This window comes from Macrobrachium rosenbergii, chromosome 21 (genome assembly GCF_040412425.1).
Source record: "Macrobrachium rosenbergii isolate ZJJX-2024 chromosome 21, ASM4041242v1, whole genome shotgun sequence".
NCBI lineage: Eukaryota > Metazoa > Arthropoda > Malacostraca > Decapoda > Palaemonidae > Macrobrachium > Macrobrachium rosenbergii.
Genome location: NC_089761.1, coordinates 11,025,592 through 11,052,071, shown reverse-complemented (window position 1 = coordinate 11,052,071; position 26,480 = coordinate 11,025,592). Strand labels below are relative to the sequence as shown.

Here is a 26,480-nt window from a genome sequence, read left to right as displayed (position 1 = left end):
ATTAGTCTGTTGGCAAAGGTCAGACGTTGTATTCATGCCGGAGGGTGCTGCAAAGTTGTAAGGGAAACCAGTCCATGGTTTGCCTGATCTTTATTTGTAAAAGTGCCTGATTGAATATATATATGTAAAATATATACAGTATATGTATATATATATATATATATATATATATATATATATATATATATATATATATATATATATATATATATATATATATATATATATATATATATATATATATATATATATATATATATATATATATATATGTATGTGTGTGTGTGTGTGTGTGTGTGTGTATGTGTGTGTGTGTATCGATTCTACTGGTCACCATTTTACCAGATACGTAAGTAACTGTAATGGTCTCGGTATAATGCTGTATGAATCGCGGCCCATGAAACTTTAACCACGGCCTATATCGTTGCCAGACGCACAATTATTGCTAACTTTAACCTTAGATAAAATAAAAACTACCGAGGCTAGAGGGTAGCAATTTGGTCTGTTTGATAATTGGTGGGTGGATGATCAACACACCAATTTTCAGTCCGCTAGCTTCAGTAGTTTTCAAGATCTGAGGGGGGACAGAGAAAAAGTGCGGAAAGAAAAAAAGTGCGGATGGACAGACAAAGCTGGCAAAATTGTTTTCTTTTCAGAAAACTAATTACGGATAGTTTTTAGTTTCTCTTTTAAATCTGCTTCGAACGTCTTGTGCAGATGGGGTCAGGAGTTCACAGACTTAGACTTAAATAGATATTAGTTCCATTTGTTAGCTGTATTAATGCAGATTTTAAGAAGTTTCTAAAGACTTTATTATTACGTTTTGTCAATATACTGCTACGGGACCATCACTGGCATGAATTTTCACATGGGTGTACAAAAAGAGGATTATTCTTTTGACTAATTCAAACTGAATATTCATGTTGATTTATTTTCATATTTAATTTCGTACTCGTCTGGCTCCAATGGAAAGCATCACAAAATCTATACATGGGATTTTAAAAGCAAAATGTTACTATTTTGTTGAGGACAATTTCGTATAAGCATGGTCTTTACAGTGTCGTTATGTGAAAAGACTACGCTCACACTAAATATTTTAAACACTGATTCGATGGACTTTGGCGGTGAAATAATGCAGACAAATGGTGCTCTTAGTGGAAAACACAAGCCCCTACCTATTTTGCTAATGTATAGTTGGTTACACAGTAATTCAGGACTGACAACTTGTGATACTCGCAGTGACACTGAAGAGATAACAGATTATTATTATATATTAATGACGCCACGAGAAATAAAACAAACATAGCTTTGTTGTGCTTCTACATGTACTAAATGTACACTGAGAATGTCCACGCGTAATTGCAAAGTTTACAAAGGGCAGGTAACCATCATTTTCTGTTTTGAGTGTGTGTTTGATAGACGGGACTTGTTTATTCATTTTATTTATGAGATTATTTGCATTGCATCTACAATGTCAACTGCATACGAAAACAACAGCTGTGCCAACAGGCTTTGTTTATAGTGTCATCTCTTTTTCTATTGATCGTAATAACTGAGCCACATATTTGCCTTCGTAATTAATTATATGTATATATATATATATTTATATGTATATATATATATTTATATATATATATATACATATATATATATATATATATATATATATATATATATATATATATACATACATACATATATATATATATATATATATATATATATATATATATATATATATATATATATATATATATATATATATATATATATATATATATATATATATATATATATATATATATATATATATATATATATATATATATATATATATATATATATATATATATATATATATATATATATGATTATATGATTATAATCACATTCACACGTTATTTATTTATCACACATCACCGCGGGTGATAAAATAAGAGACTGGCTGTAAGTCCTGACCGATTTCAACTACATTTATAAGCCATTAATGAAGGACTGATACGTAATGGTTGAAATCCAAATATATTGTAAGTGGGTAATGCGGGCAAACATACTAGCCGCTGGAGACTAAAACTCCACACCTGGCAGGTGTTAAAGGGGGAGGGCCGACAAAACTCATTAGCGTTAGGGCCAGGTATATATGTTTTATGTTTATATGTTTTCTCAATATTGTCACCTTAGCATGTATATTGTGATTTCTACCACCATGTATCAGTCGTTCTCTAATGGCTTACATTTCACATATACACCCATACTGTATATATATATATATATATATATATATATATATATATATATATATATATATATATATATATATATATATATATATATATATATATATATATATATATATATATATATATATATATATATATATATATATATATATATATATATATATATATATATATATATATATATATATATATATATATATATATATATATATATATATATATATATATATATATATATATATATATATATATATATATATATATATATATATATATATATATATATATATATATATATATATATATATATATATATATATATATATATATATATATAAATTGAAGTTTAGATTTATGTTGGTCTTTAGAAATAGTATCCATGTGTTGTGAATTTAGATTTACTGTGGTCGACAGATATGGTATACAAGTGTTAGATGCTTAGATTTACTAAAAGAATTTTTCTGTGCGCTACGGAATTGGTATACATATGCTGCAAGTTTAGGTTTAGTGTTGTAGACAGAAATGGTATCCATAATTTGTAGTCAAGAGAAATAACATACACCCATTAAACTGTAGTCGACAGAAACAGTATCCATATGTTGTCACTTTATAATGACTGTGGTTAACAAAGACGGTACCTTTATGTTGTAAATTTAGATTTAGTATGGGTTACATAAATGATGTCCATGTGCAGGAAGATAAGATCTACTCTGATTATCAGAATTGGTATTTACTCCTCAGTTTAGGTTTGCTGTGGGAAACAGTTTAGGCTTAGGCTAATTTGTGGCTGACGAACATTATATCCGTATGTTGAAAGTTAGATTTACCGTAGTCGACAGAAATAACATCCATGCATTACAAGGTCAGATTTACTGTGGTGACAAGAATAGTAAGTACCCTGTGTTTCAAGTTTAGATCTGCTGTCAAATGTTTTCTCTCCAGGGTATGGATCCCCCATTGCAACCAACTTGTTCTCTGGATCTGATTTGTAATATGGATTGTTTATAGAAGACGAGCTTGTTTAATTAATCATTTTGTGGCTATTATATCCATAAGTTTTACTTTATACTACAACTTTTATCCACCACAAAGTTTTTTCGTAACTACGACCATGAGCTGAAGATGTGGTATTAAAACTCTACGAAAAAACATAAGCGAGTCAAGTCACTGGTTCTATAAAATATTTACATTTCTGTGACGGACGTTATTCCTAAACAAGTAAAAATTGCGCCGAAGTTTCTTCGACGCAATCAAGTTTCCTGTACAGCGAATAAAAAAAAGATAAATATATCTTAGTTTAACCAGACCACTGAGCTGGTTAACAGCTCTCCTAGGGCTGGCCCGAAGGTTTAGACTTATTTTTACGTGGCTAAGAACCTACTGGTTACCTAGCAACGGGACCTACAGCTTATTGTGGAATCCGAACCACATTATGACGAGAAATGAATTTCTATCACCAGAAATAAATTCCTCTAATTCTTCTTTGGCGGCTCGGAGAGTCGAACGCTGGGCCAACAGCGTGCCAGTCGAAAGCTCTACCACTCCTCCAAAGAAGAACTGTACAGCGAATAATACTGTATAAAACTCTCATCCGCAGCCCATGAAACTTTCAGCCACGGCCCGGTGGTGGCCTGTATTGGCACCTATAGCCGTGCCAAACGCACGATCATAACTGACTTTAACCTTAAATAGAATAAAAACTACTGAGGCTAGAGGGCTGCATTTTGGTATGTTTGATGATTGGAGGGTGGATGATCAACATACCAATTTGCAGCCCTCTAGCCTCAGCAGTTTTTAAACTCTGAGGGCGGACAGAAAAAGTGCGGACAGACAGGTAAATAGCCATGACAGTAGTTTTCTTTTACAGAAAACTAAAACGAGAACTTGTTATGTTGCTTTATTGCATTCCCAGCATTTGATTCGTTCACTAATGTTATATTGGTGATCTATGTCTGCATTTGCATGCTAGCATAAAAATTCAAGCGATCTGAATGTTGCAGGAAAAGCAACTTTGGTGCTCCTCCCCCTCCCTCCCTCCACCCCTCTCTCTCTCTCTCTCTGTCAAATGAAAAGGAATCCACCGTTGATGCTAATATAGAATCTGTTTTCCACGGAACTTACGAGTGTAGAATCAGAAAGTGTTCTTAACTACATGGCTGTGCCAAACAAAATTGCGATGAAATCCTTCCTTGTTCTTATCTTTGCTGTCCTTTTATATTTCTCATATATTTTGATTCCTATCTTCCTATGTAACATTTGTCTCACTCTGTCATCTTATCATGCCATCATTATTTTTTTACAATATTTTTTCGTGCGGTATCTGCAATATTTCTCCTCCTACGCGCATTCCTATTCAACCGTCTCGTTTTCCAGTTCCTTCTCCTTCTCCTTTTCTTCCATTCATTATCATTTATTAACTCTTCAGCAGATTAGAAATTCCAGACATTAGTAAGAGGATTTTTTCTTTGCATCAGTTGTTTTTGCGGTAGGAAGCAGACCTGTTTCGAAGACGCGTGGTACAATGGACAATTCCATTTGAGTGGCTTCAATGACGAAAGCACGGGATCTTGCACAGCGTTGACACTCGAGTGAGGGCAATGTGGTAAAGTGAAGAAGATGCCTGGTGTTTAGCTCTAGATTCAGCCAACCAAAGAGACGGCATTTGATTAAGGTTTTCTTCAAGCTGAAAGGATTTAGAATGAACAACGATTGAGCCACATTAATTTTAACCTCTGAAAACGAGGCGAATTCATTATTGCATCGCATTAGTAAGGTTTAGGAAATAAACTTAATTTGTTAAGTGTCCTAACTTCAGGAGGTACAACAGAACAAGAAACTTACCGAAGAATTTACTAGATAGGTCAAAAAGGAGTGGAAGTGATCTGGAAGAGAGAGAGAGAAAGTGGATAGTCATCTTGGTTTGGAGAATACAAGTATACAAGAGAGAGAGAGAGAGAGAGAGAGAGAGAGAGAGAGAGAGAGAGAGAGAGAGAGCATCGCCAGTAAAATTGAAGCAGAATTTTCATTTCTCTGATGAGAAAATAAAAACACGACTTGGCTGATTACCTGATGGACTATTCCAGTCACGCAGCCCATTGTTTCTTTTGTATTCTCTCACGTTGAAATTCCTTTCAGTTACGGGGCTGAAAAAAACCTCTATTATCAGACAATACGGCTTCGTTGCCCCTCAGCAGAATGTGGATCCTAACGCTCTGTAAAGCTGGCAGGCAACTAAAGTAGATAGTGCAAGTTCCTGTTAAAACAGTTCATGAAAGATCACCGAATAGTATAAGCACCAATGACGAGGAAAATCATAATAACCATTGGTGGTTAAAATAACACTTTTACCTAGACAGAAAGAGAGGAAGATGTTATTACAACAAATGTAGTACAAATGATCTGAAGCAGGTGCCATATTTACTATCGCCTGTAGAGGGTTAGTGTTGTAATGGGACCTCTCGTAGTGCACTGTAGGCATCGCTAAAGGGCGTATGCAGCGACCCTTCGGCCCTTAGCTGTGTCCACTTCGTAGTCTTTTACTCTACCATCATTCCCGTGTCCTTTCTTCAGTGAAACTGTTGGGTTTTCTCCCAGGTCTACCTTTAGAGCCTTGTACTTCATTTCCTTTATTTTGTGGATCTTTATAACTTGCTGTCCAACCACTCTAGCTTCCCCTCTTCACTGTCACAATCGGTGATTGACAAAAGTGCCCCAGTATGCTCGGTTTGACAGCCTAAATTTTCCTAATCTTCATAACAAAAGCCGTCGCTCATGTAGATTCAGGAAACCTTACGATTAGCTCCTATCTTCTTAGTATCATAAAAAAATTGTTCTTGAATGTTTTGAAACTCCTGTAGTGTTCTGTCAGGATTCCGAGGTAATACCAAATACCGAGAAGTATTTAGAATTATTAAGTACAGCATTTCCTGTGCAAAAAGAATAGATCGGCAAACAGTCAGCCTCTTACTCCACTGAGTACTGCTTCTTACTGATCCATTTGAAGCCACTGCTATGGCTAGAAGTTTGCTATATATATATATATATATATATATATATATATATATATATATATATGTATATATTTTTATTTTTATTTTATAGGATGTATATGTGTGTGTGTGTGTGTGTGTGTGTGTGTGTGTGTATGCGTATCCTATAAAATAACAAATCGAAACTTCTAGCCATAGTAAGAAGTATTAGTCAGTGAAGCAGTGAAGGAAGAGGCTTACACTTTTTGACGATCTATCCCTTTTGCACAGGTAATGCTGTACTTAATAATTTAAATATTTCCATAATATATTTATATATATATATATATATATATATATATATATATATATATATACATATATATATATATATATATATATATATATATATATATATATATATATATATATATGTATATATATATATATGTATATAATGTATGTGTATTATATTCACAAATATCAGGCCAGAAATATCGTTTAATATGTAATTCACTATACCTTAAGAATAACGTACCCCCAAGGGAAATTGTAATTACTAAGTGCTTCGCCACTGGCAGGACTCGAACAGATGCCTGCTTTAGAAACAACGTACAAATGACTTAGCCCACTGAGACAGCAAGAGACATATAAGTTGATATCGATTCTGCTGTACATGCGCCTGCCGAATTCAAGCTCTGTGTGAGGCACTTATCAGTCATAATTTCCCCTGGGTGTAAGTTAGTCCCTATGTATAGTTAATTGGACACTGAATAATATTTGTGGCTTAATATATGTGAATCTAAAAAAAAAAATCACATTATTTTGTGGAGATGGGTTGACATCGATTCAAAAGTACAGCACCTGAATTTGCCAGGCAAATGCACAGCAGAGTCAATATCACTTCCTATCTCTCTAGGTGCCTCAGTTGTGTAAGTCACTGCTTATTTCTAAACCAGACGGAGGTTCGAATTCCACTGGTGACGAAGCACTTACCAGTTATAATTCCCCTAGGGTGTAACTTATTCCCCCAAGGTAAATAAACTGTATAGTAAACAATATTTGCAATTTAATGTTTATGAATACAAATAAATGTTACAGTGTATGTGACAGAGATTCATATATACATACATACTCACTATATACTGTATATATATGTATATATACACACATATATACATATATATATAAATATATATATATATATATATATATATATATATATATATATATATATATATATATATATATATATATATATATATATATATATATATATATATATATATATATATATATATATATATATATATATGTGTGTGTGTGTGTGTGTGTGTGTGTGTGTATACATATAATGTAAGTCCTTTTACCTGTTAAGTGTTGAATCCAAAGTAAAAGACGAAGGACTGTATTTCTGCAATCATTCTTTAGCTGGTAATCTAGAATGAACCCTAGTGCAGGAATTTTCCACGTTCTCAGCGGATTTTTAGAATCACACGAAGCTCATCAGCAGCACTCTGATCTCCCCATAACAAAATGCACTGCTCCCCTTCATCTTGCATTTACTCTTTCACTTGCTGGGTTCTATGTAACTTCATTCCAAATCGTCTTTCTCCTCGTCAACACTGTTTCAGTCTACTAATTCAGCCCAAAACTTTGAGTTATGCACTCTTCACCTACCCCCATTTGTTACACGTAGCCAAACATCAAACCAGCCTGATCCATGTTTTCACTACATGTGATCTCTCCATTACTCACCATTTCAATCTTTCCTAGTCCTCTTACACTTTGTAATAAGCTTTTTCTGTTAATGGCATTCAACGTCCACTCTCATAAATTTCAACTGACTGCTTTGCTTGCTCTACCTTAATCTCTCTCGTAAGTAAAATCTGAAAAATATCTATGTTATCTGTCACGAATTTGTTACGGACTTTATAGCTGACTAACAACACAGAATACCCTCGACAGGAAGAGTAAGCGTCGCTTATATGAGAACGAATCCATTCATCATATCTTCCTTGCGATAATTAGAATTGATGAGAAGTGTGACACAAGCTCACAACAACATGAATTTAAACGTCCTGATTTATTACACTAAGTGGAACTCGCGTGCTAAGAGACAAGGTATTTCTAGCAATTCTTCCATGAAACCCTCCCGTCTCACTCATGCATTTTCCCCAGATTTTTAGCTTCATATTCTCCTTCATGGGATGATGCCCTTTTCTCCTTCGCTGCCTCTCTCAATGTTGTAATTTTCACAGATGCTCCAGGTCTGAGAAATATCTTTAATAATAAAATCTGAAGTGGATCTTTCTTGTTTGTCCGCCTTAGGTGGGGCCAAGGTAGGTAGGGGATTGGGAGTATAGGGGAGACATGACACATCCGCCCTCCTCCTGCAAACCTGCTTGTCCGCCCCGGGTGGGAGCGGGGTAGGTAGGGGATTGGGAGGGTAGGGGAGACCTAACGGGCAGCACTTGGTTCCAGTGCAGCGTAACGAGCGCCATCAAGCTTGTAATGTATATAATATCTGAAGCAGTATTACAAAATTAGCAAAGTCATGCCATATTCAGTACACATTATTTAAAGTCTTTAAATATTGTAATGTGACACTTGTTTCTAACTGACCTGTAAAAGGTATAAGAAATGAATTATTCCTAGCATTATCATGGTGTTAGTCTGATTAATTTTGTTTTCAACGCAAGGAAGTACTCCGTACCTAGGACGTACTTGAAATCAAAACCTTGTACAAATATCGAAGGAAGTGGTGCTTTTGTTAACGCATATTCGAAAGGGAATATATATGCATGTTCCTGTTCCTTTTTCTGCTTTGCCGTCATTGAATACTTTTTTACTTTTGCTAGTTCTGAGGCATCAACAGGTCTCTCAGGTGGCTGGTGGTAAGTAGTCTACTGAACCACGTCACTGCTGTTTCCGTGGTCCCTGTGCATCGTCTTAAGATAGCCTGAAAGGCCTAGGGTCACTGAAACTTGATGTATCAGAATAAAATAACAACATTATCTTCACTCATCACTTGTATGAGTGTGTGTGTATGTGTGTGTTGAGATTTCATATACTCTTTTTAAGTGGTAAGATCATTAAGTTTCACAATCAAAGTGGATTTTTGAATTTCTTCTGGCCTCATTTTGAATTTTTGCTCTTACACAATTTTAGTGCAGTAGCTCTCAGGCTATTTTAATGTAATTTACACTTCTAAACATTACGGGCTTCTGAACTGATGCATGAAGCTCTCATTTTTAATCTTATTGAAAAAATGCATTCATTTTTCCTACTTAATCCTTATATAGATCATTTTCACCCCCGCAGAACACGGCGAACCCTCTAGGCCTTCCATCTTGGACCAACAACGCTCTGTTACCGTTCCTGAAGGATCTTCTCTGGTGCTGCCCTGCATAGCCACTGGAACTCCAACACCCACTGTCAGGTAGGTCTGGGAGTTGAGAGAGGTTTCAATTCTTTTGTTTATTTCTTTCTTTTGTTCTGATTCCCATTCCTTTGCATATCTTTAAAGAAACTTCTTCATATCTTTCAAGGACCTCTGATCCACACAGGTTCTCAATAATAGGTTTTATCACGGTGATATCTGGTCGATGAAATTAGGTCAGATTTCAATTACACAATCTCGTCATATGAGCAACTGCTAAAGCTTATCGCTTTTTAGTACAATTTTATATCCCAATTTTGAGTTTGTGGATACGACTGGCGTTGTATCTGCCAATATCCAAAGAATACCTATTCTTTGGATATTGGTATCTGCTTATATGGGGAAAATGAAAAGTTACACCCGAGTATTTCACCAAATACTTTATAGTTTGATTGAAAAATCAAGAGCGAGGAGTGAATCGACAAGTACATAAACTTCTGTGAAAACCAGAATCCTATAAATGTTGACTGGGGTTCACCAGACCAAACAGGATTTGTCTACTAACAAGATAATAATCAATCATTTTACATTTGTCCTTCAGCTTCAACGCTCGGTGGCTGTGAAAGCTGAGCCCTAAGCCATTTCATTTCCTCTTCGAACGCAGTCTCTTATTATAAATACATATTTTTTAATTTAATTAATTAATTAATTTTTTTTGCTGCAAAACTACGTCATTAAATTTAGAAGGAAAGCAGAACTTTAGAAAAACAGCTGTTATGTTCAAGTAAGACTTTACTGAGAAATAACTTTTGCCGAATTTTTAAACTTCTTTTGGAATTTCGTTTTTAAGAATGAGACATTTTTGAGCGATTTTTATTCGGAAAATGCACCAGTTCTTTCTCTGTAAAGTGAAATCTTGAGTTAACAGTATTAGCGTAATTGTTTTTTCACCTCTTGAAGCTCACCTTAGGATTATCGAGGTCGAAATGTAGAACTATTAATGATTATCTGATCCAGATCTCATTGGCCATCAACCCACCAGTGCCCCACCCGTCTTTCTCTAATACACTTCATTTTTATGAATGAGAGATTCCATTTGGTCGAGTGGATGAACTTCCTGTGGTTAATGCATGTCATATTTCAATTAATGAAATGAGCATTTGGCACATGTGACGACCTTTCCTGAAGAGGTAAATTTGATTTTGCTCTTTTAAGATTGTACATACTTCTGTTATGTCTACAAGAAATTGAATCGTTTTAGTTTACAGTTGAGATGTTATTGCACCATTGTATTCAATATATTTTGAGTACTCTTCGTGGCTGAGATGATTCATATTGTTGCTAGGGTTCCTTAGCCAAGTTCATGCGATTTATTTTACAGAGAATTTCATATAATAAACTTCCGATTATTTGTGTACCCAGTTTACGGAAGGTTTCTTTTTCATTCATTTGATTAATTTCCGCTTTTACTTCTGATAAAATGATATTAATATCAGGTTTCCAATAAACAAGAAAATTATAATTACTTGATTCTCCTAGAAAAAGATAGATGATAACTGTTATTAAAACGTAAGTAACAATATTGTATGTAGTTTTTCCTACTTTGGAAATATTTTCATAGCTAAATTATTAGCTAAATTATTAGATATATATATATATATATATATATATATATATATATATATATATATGTATATGTGTGTGTGTGTATACACACACACACACACACACATATATATATATATATATATATATATATATATATATATATATATATATATATATATATATATATATATATATATATATATATATATATAAATATCACAAATATTTCCAGATATGTGATCTAATAATTTAGCTATGAAAATATTACCAAAATAGGAAAAATTACGTACAACATTGTTACTTGCGTTTTGATAACAGTTAGCATCTAAATATTTGTTTCTAGGAGAATCAAGTAATTATAATTTTCTTGTTATTGGAGGCCTGATGTTAATATCAATTTTTGTATTAAATTTTTTGCAGAAGTTAAAGAGGAAATAAATTAAATGAACGAAAAAGAAAACTTCCGCAAATTGGGTTCACAATAATCTGAAATTTATTATATGAAATTCTTTGTACAATAAACCTCATGAACTTGGTTAGCAAACACTAGCAAGAATAGGTTGCTCCTGGAACAAGAGCTGGCATAAGCCTAGCTTAATCAAAAACCTCAGTAACAGCCTACTACTATAGCAAGGAGTTTACTGTAATATACAAATTGAGTTTTTCGACCAGGTTTCCTATATAATACGAACATAATCATAGATTTCCAGGAAATGATCGGAATTCAACTACTGGCTAAAGGCTGATCTAGATTTTGTTGTTTGTGAATCATGTACAGATTAGGATAAGGATCTATTTATTAGTATATATTAAAGGTTAATATTAGTGTGAATCCTGGTCCAGGTGTGGCGACAAGAAGCTGTTCAGCTTGACGGAATCAAATCACTATTTAAAAAGCAATTGGTTCCAGGATGATACTAGGGAAAGCCAGCAATGCATTGAAAGAGGGTTTTTGAAACTGCATCCCTTTGCAGATTTTGTTGGTCATCCGATTTCGGATTCAATTTGGCATTACTTCCCAGTGAGGCAAAAGCATGCATATCTTTATAAAAGCTTTCCACGGAATTCATTGAGTATGCAGATTGTAGTCCGGGGACCAGCTCATTTCATTCAGGCAGTTATCCGATCCAGCTGCGAGAATATGCTGGCTGATGAAAAGGTATCGGTTTGATTAAGCGACATCTGATGAAAAGTTCTTTTATTAAGAACTCGTGATCTCTGTAGATAGACGCCAACTAATTGATTTTGTAAATATTTTTATTTTCTCTCTCTCTCTCTCTCTCTCTCTCTCTCTCTCTCTCTCTCTCTCTCTCTCTCTCCGATTTCCAATTAGTCCGAGATATCTCGGTGAAAAGGAAGAGAGGTTTCATGAGTTGATTACAAAGACTAAAAAATGCGTAACTGAACCGATAAAATTGAATTTACCGAAGGAAGTATTTACATATTTGTGATAATGTAAATACGTTCTTTTGCAAATTAATTTTAAGTGAACTGGTGCCATCGATAAATTTCGCCATGGAAATGGAAACTGACGGTAGCGTACCGTTTTTTGGATTGCCTGATACTTAGAAGTATTAATTGGTTTAAATATAGTGTATATAGAAAACCTACGATATTTTTAACCAGTGTACATTTTTATTCTAACCAGAACAATAGATTGTAGATCTTCGTTTCCACATCCAAGGTCCTGTGAGCATTACGCGAATGCAGCCCTGAATATATTGGTGATGAAGTAGACACAATGAGGAACAGCGGCGGATAATTAAAATATCCTGATATTGTGCATTATTGAGTGGTGAAAACGACTTTGTTTGATATTAACAACAGAGGAACATAATCTTAGACTTAATTGGCATTTAAAAACAACAATGAACAAAGGACTTGTAAAGATTCTTCTGACAATATTAAAGGACGTTCATATCAAATCTCAAGCAAATCCTTTGTAAATTTTTATGTTGGTCAACCCAGGTAATCATTAGAAGAAAGAATAGAAGATCATAAAAATGTCAATATGCTAAGAAGAACAGGGGTTTTGTTTTCCTTGTTAGCAAAATCAATCGGGCCATCAGTTGTATAGGTATAAAAAATTGGCTGTCCTAATATGTTGAAAAGAACTAAAACTGAATCCGGACTTACAGAAGAAAGTTTTTGTAAGGATATGAATATAAGCCTTGGAATGTATAAACCTGAACGATTTATTTCAAAAGTAATGTGTAAAATGTGGTGATTTGATTGATGGTAGTTTTTTGGGCTTAAGATGTGAGCCCACCTGAATGGAAAAACAAAATTTGTTAATGGGGCACTGACCTCGATCACAAATGAGGTGACGGCTCCGCCTTTTCTTGTCAGGTGCGAATACGTTTTTAATCGTCTGCATTCTCGTTTGTATTGTCACCCTAATATGTACAACGTAGATTTTTACTACTGGGTGTCGGTCCTATTGAATGTCTCGAAACAAAAGACGAAATCGGTCAGATTTTGGACACTTTATTTCAGTATTTTCATGTGGTACATCTTCATATATACAACACATGTTCTAGTTATTTGATTATATATATATATATATATATATATATATATATATATATATATATATATATATATATATATATAAAAAATCCGTGTTCGCACCTTCACCTCATTGTGATCGAGGTCAGTGCCCCATTAACAAATGAATTGGATATCAAACAATATTTGTAGCTTAAAGTTTGTATATAAAATGTCATGATGATGTGATAAAATTTCATAAATAGCTACATGTTCCAAACATCCAATCGGCTGTCATGATGCGGGTGGGCTAATGTCGACGCTAAGTACAAATCCCTGCACTCGACGGGTACATGTACGGTAGAGCTGGCATTGACTCATACCTCTCTTGAGTCACTTAGGTACAAAACCATTTATCGCTTATAATTCCCCTTCGGTGATATTCCTGGAGTTGCTTGAATTGGATATTAAACGACATTTGTAGCTAAATGTTTATATATATATATATATATATATATATATATATATATATATATATATATATATATATAAATATAAGAAGTTTTATATATATATATATATATATATATATATATATATATATATATATATATATATATATATACATATATATATATACATATATATATATGGGGTCCACAAGGATTTGTAAATTTTCACCTGTCACTATGAAGGTGGGACCCAGCCTACAAACACCCGTCAGGTGCAAATACTTGCTTCCCAACAGTTTGTACGTTCGTATGTACTGTTCTGCAAGCATATTATGAATTTCTACCACTTTGTATCAGTCTTCAGAAGATGGTTTGGTCAGCAATAAAGCCGACACCGGCGAGGATATACAACCTTGTTTCATTGCTTTTGCTGTGGTGTTTGATATAATATATATATATATATATATATATATATATATATATATATATATATATATATACACACACATATATATATATATATACATATATATATTTATATATATATACACATGTATATATATACATATACATATGTACATATATATATATATATATATATATATATATATATATATGTATATATATATATATATATATATATATATATATATATATATATATATATATATATATATATATATATATATATATATATATATATATATATATATATATATATATATATATAATATCAAACACCACAGCCAAGAAATGAAACAAGGTTGTAGATCCTTACTGGTGTCGGCTTTATTGCTGACCAAACCATCTTCTGAAGACTGATACAAACTGGTAGAAATTCATGATATGCTCGCAGAACAGTACATACGAACGTACAAACGGTTGGGAAACAAGTATTTGCACCTGACAGGTGTTTGTAGGCCGGGTCCCACCTTCATTAGTGACAGGTCAAATTTTACAAATCCTTGGGACCCCACTTTCCTTAACCCCGTCTTTCAAGTACTTTCCTTAAAATGAACCTTTGCGTATTTCTTTTGAGATTAATGGATGAAGTTTATAAATGCTAAGACTAATGTTCATGTTACTGCCGAAATTTTCTTTGATAAAACTAGACTCAACGATGTTTCTTTTTATTGCATTATTAGAATAAACTATCTTATTTAGTCCTGCCCATATATTTGAATATTCATATAAATAAATTTTTTTGTAGGACACTTTAGCGCGTTTTTCAGTTTCATATATTTATATATATATATATATATATATATATATATATATATATATATATATATATATATATATTTATCTATGTATGTATCTATCTATCTATCTATCTATCTATCTATCTATCTATCTATCTATCTATCTATCTATCTATATATATATATATATATATATATATATATATATATATATATATATATATATATATATATATATATATATATTATATACATATTTATTGTTCTGGCCTCGGTGTATTAAAGTCAGTGTATTACTTTCATACACCCATGGTATATACAAAATTAGATATAAGAAGAATGGTAGGTCGCCAATTGAAAGTTCTGATCAACTAAAGATTCTGCTTTATTACACACACATAGTATGGCATTTAACTAATTGAATACTGAGTCCCTTTCAATAAAGAGAATTAATGGTAGAATTTAATATTACATCTAAATAATGATTCTACTTGCAATAAGGAAATTACTACTACAATAGAGTAGTGCAACAGAGAGGCAGAGTTTTTGGTAATACAAGGTTTGCTCACTTAGGACTTCAAGCACATTTAGATCTCTTGAACGGTTGCAAGTGCTTGCCACAGCTGAGCAGAACTCCTCCAGGCAAGATGGATGTCAGGAATAAGAGGGTGAATGATATAACACGTGTTTGGAAATAGAATAATTCCAGTTAAAGCCTCATGGAAATGTGACTTCTCTCAATAGCAATTATAATCACAAAGGAGGAGTGATTTAAGGGTTACTGGAAGCAAGGGATGATTAATTCACGAATTCACTTCACACAGGGAGCACTTTAACACTGAGGAAAGGAATATCAGATAGTACTTTACTGGGGAGAGAAATAAGGAAATGAAATAAGAGAGTCAGGATAAGGAACAGAGAACTGGTATATAACTGGTAACCGTGGATGTGCCTTGCAATGTGCACTGTTGCAATGATGGCTGGATGATCTACAATGTCTTCCTAAGACCTCACGAAAGTGCTTGTGGTTTGGCTACTTGTAGCCTGATTATCATTCCAGTTCACAGAAAGACTGCTGTGGCGAACAGTGGCCAGGCAAGGCACTTGGCACGACTAGTGATGGACAGCGAGACTCTTCTCACTGAGAAGGAGCAAAAGACTGAGAGCGAATGGGGAATCTTTTTGGCTTTTATGACTTCTGATTTTTGCCCCAGAGGAGGGGGACACTTTTTTCTCCAGTATTTGGACATCTGCCGGTATCTGTGAAGACCACTTGAGCACCAGTAAACAGCTCACATAGTAGGAGGTAGATGAAAAAAGGATTAAAATCTGGGATGTTCGTTTCCTTGGTTCTAAGTACTCCCCAGTGACTACTAAAATTCCCTACCTGGACTCAAAGTGGGCAGCACTCCCTAAAACTACCCTTCCACATGTCTGCTTGTGTGTCCTGGGGTGCTTACTCCTTAATGCATAGGATTATAACCCATATCATAAGTAAGCAAAGAGATGAGGCAGTGGATATCCGTAATAATAATATATATATATATATATATATATATATATATATATATATATATATATATATATATATATATATATACATATGTGTGTGTGTGTGTGTGTGTGCGTGCTGTCTACTGTCAACACACCTAAGCATTTTATGATCATGAATTTCAATTCTTCAACAACTGCTACGGCCAGATACCACTTCTCATGCACTCTTTTGGTCGTTGCAAGGACTGAAGTTTGTGCCAAATGCGGAGGGTGATTACAAATTGTACCATATACCTGCAGGTACCTCAGTAAGTATTTTAATTTATCTCCTAAATGCTTCACCCAATTATGGTAACGAATTTGTTCGGTTTATCTTTTGAGAGCTCAGTAATGAAGCCAAAACAGAATAGATGGACACTAATGCAAATAACATAAAATATACAAACTCACGAAGATATTCATCGGTATTAGATTAAAAAAGAAACTGTGCCATGCAAGGAAGTCAGCTGGCATTACTCACACATACAGTGTTTCTAGGTTCAGGTTTTGCTCAGCCACGAAACAAAAATTTAAAACGTTAACCAAAAACGCCAGTGGTATTGTGAAAAGAGTTAATCCATTTTTTTTTCGGAGAAAGTGCTTTGGAAGGCTTTGGATCAGAAGCTTAGCGAACACGATTTGTGCAACACTGAGCAACCATAAAGAATGTTATGACTCCGAACGTCAGAAAAGAAGATTTTGGCCAACGGTGATCACTTTCAAGAGGGTGTTACAAAGCGCACTTGAAGGAAAGGACGAATTCACATGTTTGCCTCCTACACAAAGTCATAAAATAAAAAATACAATTTTTATCATTCCTCTTTGGGCAGTGAGGCGACTTTGGATTGTGTTTTTATTAAGAACGGTTATGTTGCTGACCCCTTTTCCTGACATTTTCTGCCAGGTTAAAGACTGTCCTCATTCGAAAGTAGATCCAAAACCTCATTCGGAGGTTTGTCAGTTTAGTTGAGTGAAAAGCAAGGTTTTCACTTTACTATATTCGTAAACAAAAATTAGAATGACTTTTGGTGTTGGGCACTTTTGAGCCCTTTTTACCTTAAATTTGTAGCATTTTATTCTTTATAAAAGATATTGTCACAGACAGCGAGTTAATTAATGAAAAAAGTTTGGAACTAGGGAAAAAGTGACTTAAAAGCCGTAGTACGTTGTTCCTCGTAAATTCTGCACAGAAGATAATAATTGTTACAAATGAGAGTCCACTCTTGAGGCATCCTTTAACCTTGAGTGCATTTCTCCCGTATATTCATTGTTAGTGGTATCTAGATTGTCACAGATAGAAAAAAGGAGGAAACAATAAAAAGATTGATATTTAACATGAATAGGCATGAGTTTCAATAGCATTTAGGATGTTTTTCTAAAAATAACTTAGAGGTCATTTTGACTCTTGTTCCTTATCGTCAGGAGTAGCAATAAAGCAACAACTTTCCAGAGAACTGCTTGTACCTATTTTTAAGAGAGAGAGAGAGAGAGAGAGAGAGAGAGAGAGAGAGAGAGAGAGAGAGAGAGAGAGAGAGAGAGAGAGAGACTCCCCATCGTCAGAGGTCGTTCGTCAGGTGGAATAGAGCTCGAGACGGACCTTTGATCTTGATACCGAGAATATACAAAATAACTGGTTCACTTTGTACCTTTTATGTGAGTTCAAATGATAACGGCAAAAGTCAGCTTTGAAATCTTTTCATTTTTTGTTTTCATCCCTTTTGGTAGAAGCATCATAGTATTGGGATTATTTGACGATCAAAAATGATATCCAAAGCCTATTTATAGACGCCGTTGACATTTGGAAAGAAGTCTATAGAAGTAATATTTTGTATAATATATCATGTTCCATAAAGACATAATCAATAATGCCAGTTATTTTTGTTTCTATTACACACACACGAATGTCACAGACATGCTAATGTATATATGTTAATATATGATTATATATAAACAAATATAAATATATATATATATATATATATATATATATATATATATATATATATATATATATATATATATATATATATATATATATATATATATATATATATATATATATATATATATATATATATATGAATTTTATCACATCACCGTGACATTTTATATACAAACATTAAACTACAAATGTCGTTTAATATCCAATTCGCGCTACTTCAGGAGTCTCACGGAATGGTCTTCAGTGTCGACTGGAAGTCGTTGGTGGGTACTGGCGGGTGCTCGAGTCACTAGGGTACCAAAACCATTTATCACTTATAATCCCCCTTCGGTGGTATTCCCGAGGCAGTGCGAATTGGATATCAAACGATATTTGGAGCTTAATGTTTGTATATAAAATGTCACAGTGACGTGAGAAAAATTCATAAATAGTTAGTGTTCCAAAGGTACCAATCGGCTGTCATGGTTGGGGTGGGTTGATGCCGACGATAACTACAAATTCCAGCACTCGACGGGTACATGCACGGTAGAGTCATCATTAACTTCTACCGTTCTTGATAGCCCAATGGTCTTGAGCGTGGACTGGCAGATGTTGGTTTGTGCCTGCTAGTGTTTGAATCACTTGGGTATCAAACCATTTATCACTTATAATTCCCCTTCCATGACATTGCCGAAGCAGCGCGAATTGATATTAAATCACATTTGTAGCATAATTTTTGTATGTATATATACATGTATTTATGTATATATATATACACACATACATATATGTATGTATATACGTATATATATATATATATATATATATATATATATATATATATATATATATATATATATATGCTGTGTGTGTGTGTGTGTGTGTGTGTGTGTGTGTGTGTGTGAGTGTGAGTGCATAACTGAATCAAGAAGTTAGGAGCGTGATGAATGTATAAATAAGGCAACGCCACGAGGGAAAAGTGAATAAATGGAGTGAAAGACAGGCCTTCGACACATGAACCATATTAACAGACTGGATGAGAAATATAGCGCAAGGTTTACAAGAAAGCTCGTATAGACAGATGATACAGATATCCTTACAGATGAGATTATAGTAAGGAGTGCATTTCAATCAAATACATGAAGAAGAATTAGTGGACTTACCAAAACAATAGTAAAATTTTACCTTTGTTATGGTACATCCACTAATTCTTCGAGTGTGTTGGATTTCAGGTGCATCTGTTCCTTTATAATCCCCATCTTGTGGGATATCTGTATGTCGTCTGTCAATTATACGAGCTTTCCTGTAACCTTACTGTTATATTTCTCATCAGTCTGCTAGTAAAGGGCTGTGTGCCGAAAGGCCTACCAACCACTCCTTTGTTTCACCTTTCCTTCATGGCATTTGCTTTCATTTTATACATATATATATATATATATATATATATATATATATATATATATATAATATATATATATATATATATATATATATATATATATATATATATATATATATATATATATATATATATACTCCTGCATATATTAGCGTATGTCTGTGGAATGTATGTGCGTGCATTAGAAAATGTCACGATAAAAAGTTCATTAGGTTGTGTGTTAGTAAAATATTGCTTGATAAAAGAATATTAGTAGGGTAAGAAGGCCTGCAAGGCGCTGCACGAAAGATTAGAGTTGAAGGATCTTTATAACCATGAAGCATGAGAATGCTTGCACGGTAGAGGCGCGTTTTTCATAGAGGGTTAGATTAGGTTAGAAACGAAAGTCAGCAATTAAGATCACAACTTCTGACGCACAGATACGGGGGATCATTACCGCCATTTCATGATAACAGCTGAAGGACTATTCGATGCTTTCCTTGACTGCTATGGAATTTCGTCATTTTGTTTTTATCTAGAGAAGAAAATCGTATATTTTTATTCAGTTGGGTCAATAGGACCGTCGTGCAAATGGTAGGAAGCTTCGATTTTTAATAACTTTTTTTGGTTTGTGTTGTTTCAAAAAATAATTTGTGCTCATATATATACTTATAAATTTTCAGTTATAATGACTCAGCATTGTGGGCATGTGGAAATGTGCAAGCGACTTTTTTTTTCTTCTGGACCCACCTCTTGCAAGGGGAAAAAGACACATTGCTAATTATATATATGTATATGTATATATATATATATATATATATATATATATATATATATATATATATATATATATATATATATATATATATATATGTGTGTGTGTGTGTGTGTGTGTGTGTGTATGGTATATGTAAATATATACATACAGTATATATATATATATATATATATATATATATATATATATATATATATATATATATATATATATGTGTGTGTGTGTGTGTGTGTGTATGTGTGTGTGTGTGTGTGTGTGTGTGTGTGTGTGTGTGTGTGTGTGTATCTGTCTGGTCAGACTAGGCATAAATCTCTTAACATATGAGAATCATATTAGAAGATTATTAATATAAAACATACAATAGCAGAGGGAGTCAGAACAATAAACACATTTACACACAGTCACACACACACACGTGTATGTTTATATATATATATATATATATATATATATATATATATATATATATATATATATATATATATATATATATATATATATATATATATATATTTATATTTATATGAAAGCAAACATCAAATTCCCGTGTGTAGGTACAAAAAAAAAAAAAAAAACAACGCAGTAAACGCTGGAAACAAATTCCTGAAAATTTTCTCGTCTTTGGAGCCATTTGATAAAACAATTGTACGGTATATAGAAGCCTCACCATCAGCACGGCAGTCCTTATCGTATCGGCCTAACATTTATATTCATTTTTACACCTCTGATCATCTCGGATAAAACATTTTGTGCCTCAAAATCCAATTCCATCATACAAGTACATTTGTGTCATCCTTTCGTAATTGACAAAGATCTAGCGTAGGCACCGAATTCATTTGCTTTCATGACATTTTCTAAAATCGACTAATCTCAGCACATCCTGGCTAATCTTTCCCTCTACCCTTTTGCTGACCCTTTTCTGATGTGTATCCTAGCATTTCAACCGCTCGTTCTCTGTTAATGCATCGCACATCCTTCGTTACAATAGATTACTTTTGTTTTATCCTTCTACCTTCGAAACTCTAATCTTTATGGGAAAACCCCAGAAACGCCATCCATATTCGACGCATTTTACTTTTGCCACCATCGGGAAATCTTTATAATAATTTCCGTCATAGTTTTCCGTGGAAGTTATCTGCATCTCAAATATTTCATCATTCATGCCATCTGAAGTGTTACAACTATGGTATCTTTTGCTTATCTCAGTACTGCCTTAAATATATTATTGGTAACTATATTCGCCTTTTAATTTTTCCTTGTAGGAAAAGTTATGCAGAAAATTCATATTCTTTCTGGAACATTAAATTTTTTATTAGTTATTTACCTTTAGGTTTTAGTGACATTAAAAATACAGATAATTTGTTACATTTATCTCATATACATCTGTGGGATTTCATTTCTGTATGTGGTGCTCACCTAATTAGCCTTGTTATTTATCATTTTTATATTGATTTTTTACATTAATGATTATATTATATTGCAGTACTGCTTCCATAATTAATCTTTTAGTGCAACACGAAAGACAAAAGAAATTCAATATTTTAAGTCTGGCATTGTAGCTAAGAGTAAGTGGTGATTATTTATAATGTTTTGAAAGTTAATGACGTTGATTACAAAGAAATTATTACGAATTTTAAATATACTGCTGTATGACGAATTCTAATTTTAAACTTTGATGATACTGATGCCTTTTGTAAAAGTAGTACAGTGAATCATTAATTTGTTATCGTTTCCAAATCTCTGTAAGGAATCTTACCACTAATCTTGGTTAATTATTTAATTATATACTTTTTCAGTTTATATCTGTTCATTTCTAAAAATCTTTATTGGTGACATAATGCACAATGAATTTTATTTGCTAAAATCTATTTTCGATAAGAAATGCAGTTAATCTCACTGATTCTCCCTTTTTTCTTGGAAAAGGCTTATTTTGTTATTAAGAGGAGAATCTCGCTTCAAAATGATCAAATTATTGTTTTATATAACTTATTTCTATTATACATTAGTTTCCCATCTTCGTAACTGAGAAACTACTTTTCATTGCAGGTGGAATAATTATATTGGCACTGAATTCCGAAACGGTGTGGGAGGCCACATGATGGGTCATCTGAGTAATCCTCACTCCTTAGGTCTTGCCGTGGGATCCGACGTCTTGGTCATCGAAAGTGCACAGTCCTCTGATGGCAGGAGTTACACCTGTACTGCTAACAACTCCATAGGAGCTGATCAGGTAAGAATTAGTTCCATGAAGAGTAAAGTCTATTTTTAAAATTGCTGTGAATAACAAAGGCAAATTATCTGAGATACATACATACATACACACACACACACACACACACACACACACACACACATATATATATATATATATATATATATATATATATATATATATATATATATATATATATATATATATATATATATATCATATCCAGATAAGTGAGATACTAAACAAATACAGATTCTGATTTTATAAAAAAAAAACACTGTAAAATACAGAAAATGTAACTCAAATTCTGAGAACTGAGACATGACTATTTAAGTATTGAGTAATAGTAGTTGATGGAATATGCTGTGACAGAGGTTCTTATTGCCGGAAGCATCGTTTTTCAAATTTTATAGAGGAATTTCTAATAAGACGTGGCATTAATCTAGAAATGTCCTGATAAAAATTTTTGATGGCCTTAGTCCTGACAGGTTGCTTCAAAAATGGGACGCGACGTAAGTCCTGGATAGTCTAAATTTTGTTTCTCTTCAACAAAAGTTCTCTTGGATGAATATATGAACGCTGTTTGTGACACATTCTAAAGGGATGATATAATGAGATTTGAATATTGCTTCTTCAAGTTGATGCACTGACACTAGCTCTGACGGAAGTCAACGTATGTCGCAATATGCAGTGATATAAATTCTGGTGGGATTTTATTTAATACATTCTCGTGTTTTTAATTTAGTTTCCGAATTGTCAAATTAGTTGAGAGAGGAACTGAATGCCTTAAGAAATTGCTGACTTACATAAGAAATGAATGAATTACTAAACCGTTTAGAATAATACCGCAATTACTGTCTGGAATATGGTAATGAGGCCAAAGAAAGAAATCATTTAAATTCTTATTTTTCCCCAGAATAGAAGAATTAAGAAGTCAGTTAACTGATACTTATGAAAAAGGAGTGTTATTTTCACCTGAAGCCATGATTATGTTCGTAGCGTTCACCACTCATCTCGTTTCTATTTCATTTCTCTGTGTTAAGCAGCTGAAGTTTTAAGGTGGTGCACAACCTTTACAGTGAAAGTATAGGGACTCATCAAAATAAAATGCATCGTATAATTGTGAACAAAATGAGCTATAAGAAAAACTTAAAATTAAGGCCTTTAGACAGTCATAATTTGTTTGGCTGAGTCTAGAGATCTACTTTAGCTCCCTAAACCTTTGAAAAATTTGCCATTCTTACGGGTCGCCTTTGGGCAAGGTCCAGTGCAGGTGCTAGTCCGGGTTAATGTGAACCATCAACAAACCACCTGAAGGACTAATGCAGAGTTTATTTCAATGTAATATTTTTAACAGGTCACCGTCGAGGTAGTGGTTGAGCCCCGCCTGACAGTCTCCGTGACTCCTCCTAAGGTCACGGTTAACCTCGCTGGCACTGCGACCTTCTCTTGTAGAGTTTCAGATCCTGCAGCTGCTGTGACTTGGTAAGTGGAAATGCTATCCATAACTGTTAGGAAGGTAAAAGCTAAAAGCGTTCTCGCTCAAAATCATTCCTCAGGCAAAATTCAAGGCAAAATTCACGCCGTGAACCTTTAACCCGTCCTCACGACAGTGAGAAAGAGATAGGTAGGAACGGAGCCAATCTGCAAGAAATAAATATTGTACATGAATTTTCCTCCAACTTACTTACTAGATCTAATTTAATTATACGTTCACACACAGCCACGTTTATTTCAGATTATTAACCCTTTCTAATAAAAAGATAATCACTGTCTCACGAGGTTTCAGCACGACCAGTCATGATTATTATTTGTTTACAATTGACCAATTTTGTTGATGTTCAGCACAAATATTTTCAATATTGTAAGCTTAATGAGAATATGCTCCTAAAGTTAATTTCTGACCTTCTTTGATACTTGTGGTGCGCACATTCCTAAATCTGTATAATTTTGGAATTTATGTATATGAATATACACGAAATTTGAAAAACTTTTTGTTGCGTACGACTTACGATCATAGTTCTCACACCGTGAAAAAAGAAAGAAAAAATATCCCATAAATTCATTCGCCACTCAGTCGTATTCCTCGTTCAATCCTCACAGGTACTACAATGGGTCCCCCATCAATGGCAATGGCCGAATAGTGGCAGCAGGAGGACAGCTCATCATAACAAGCGTGACACGGGATGACCCGGGGATGTATCAGTGCCAGGCCTCCAGGTCAACCAGGGCTGCCCAGCAGGCGTCTCAGCTGATCTTAGCAGGTGAATTTTACCTTCATAAGTTATTACTCCTCAAAAGTGATTAACTAAAAGGGATGCTTTAGGGGAGACGTTATTCCAGAATAATTAATATGTAGCTCTTGTACAATACCAACATGTTTCTTACATTCCACATTGCCAGCTTAGTGTATGTATGCTTCCAATAGGATCACGATGGAAAAGTAAGTCCGTGAGGTAGTTTTCCAGTTTTCTAATTTTATTAGATTATTAATTGAGCTGTGGATTATTTTTTTAAACTCAAACGAGAAAATGAACTCAACATTTAAAGCACAGCAATGAAATGCCTCTGAAATGTTACTATTAAAAACCAAGGTGAAACCCCGTGTGGTGAAAAATACGTATAGAAAAGGCCCAGCTGAATAAATGCAAGAAGAGTGGAAGAAGAAAAGATCTATAGTCAAAGATGGCAGAGAGCCAGTTGTATATCTCATCTCGTGCAGATTATACAGCAGTATTGTCTGCAGACTGAGGTGTATTTTTCAGTCCACGGCTGCAATGCAGTACTTGATTTTATTTGTTCCGCTTTTACGCAATTATGTTGGGCGTGTACTGGCTTTTGCTGCTGAATATTTTTTTTTTTATGCATATTGGTCTGTTTAGAACTGACGCTCACGTTGTTATCTTAGCATTAGTCTCTTACCGTGTATAATTTACGAATCATATTTATCTTATAAATATAAGCCATCATTAGAATTGTTTATCAAATATGACAGAAGATCTCAAACACAAGCTATGGTCTCATAATCGCTCGGGAATGGACTGTGTTTTTCTTTCAGTTCTCGGTGTGGAAATGGAAAAATAAATGAAAAGAAATTGAATTAAAATGAACCCTCTTGATGAAACCTGATGAATATAAAAGAACGACTTGAATTTAGAGCAGGAGGACAATTCCACAGTAAGACCGAGTAATAACTGTGCATAATCCTGGGCTTTACAACATAGAATGGTATGCATATCGCTGAGGTTGGTATATCCCTCAAACCCCAGCTCTCTCGCCCAGGAGAGAATAATTATAGCTCCACGCAGTGAACTCCTAC

General features: G+C 33.7%; 1 protein-coding gene across 1 annotated transcript in view; it reads left to right on the top strand.

Annotated features, from left to right (window-relative positions):
* Nucleotides 1-26,480, top strand: part of LOC136849670 (cell adhesion molecule Dscam2-like) — a 262,609-nt gene that overhangs the window by 124,777 nt on the left and 111,352 nt on the right. The window contains 4 exon segments of the mRNA XM_067122999.1: nucleotides 9,533-9,650; nucleotides 22,996-23,179; nucleotides 24,519-24,646; nucleotides 25,265-25,425. Of these exon segments, the coding sequence (XP_066979100.1) occupies nucleotides 9,533-9,650; nucleotides 22,996-23,179; nucleotides 24,519-24,646; nucleotides 25,265-25,425 (591 nt within the window).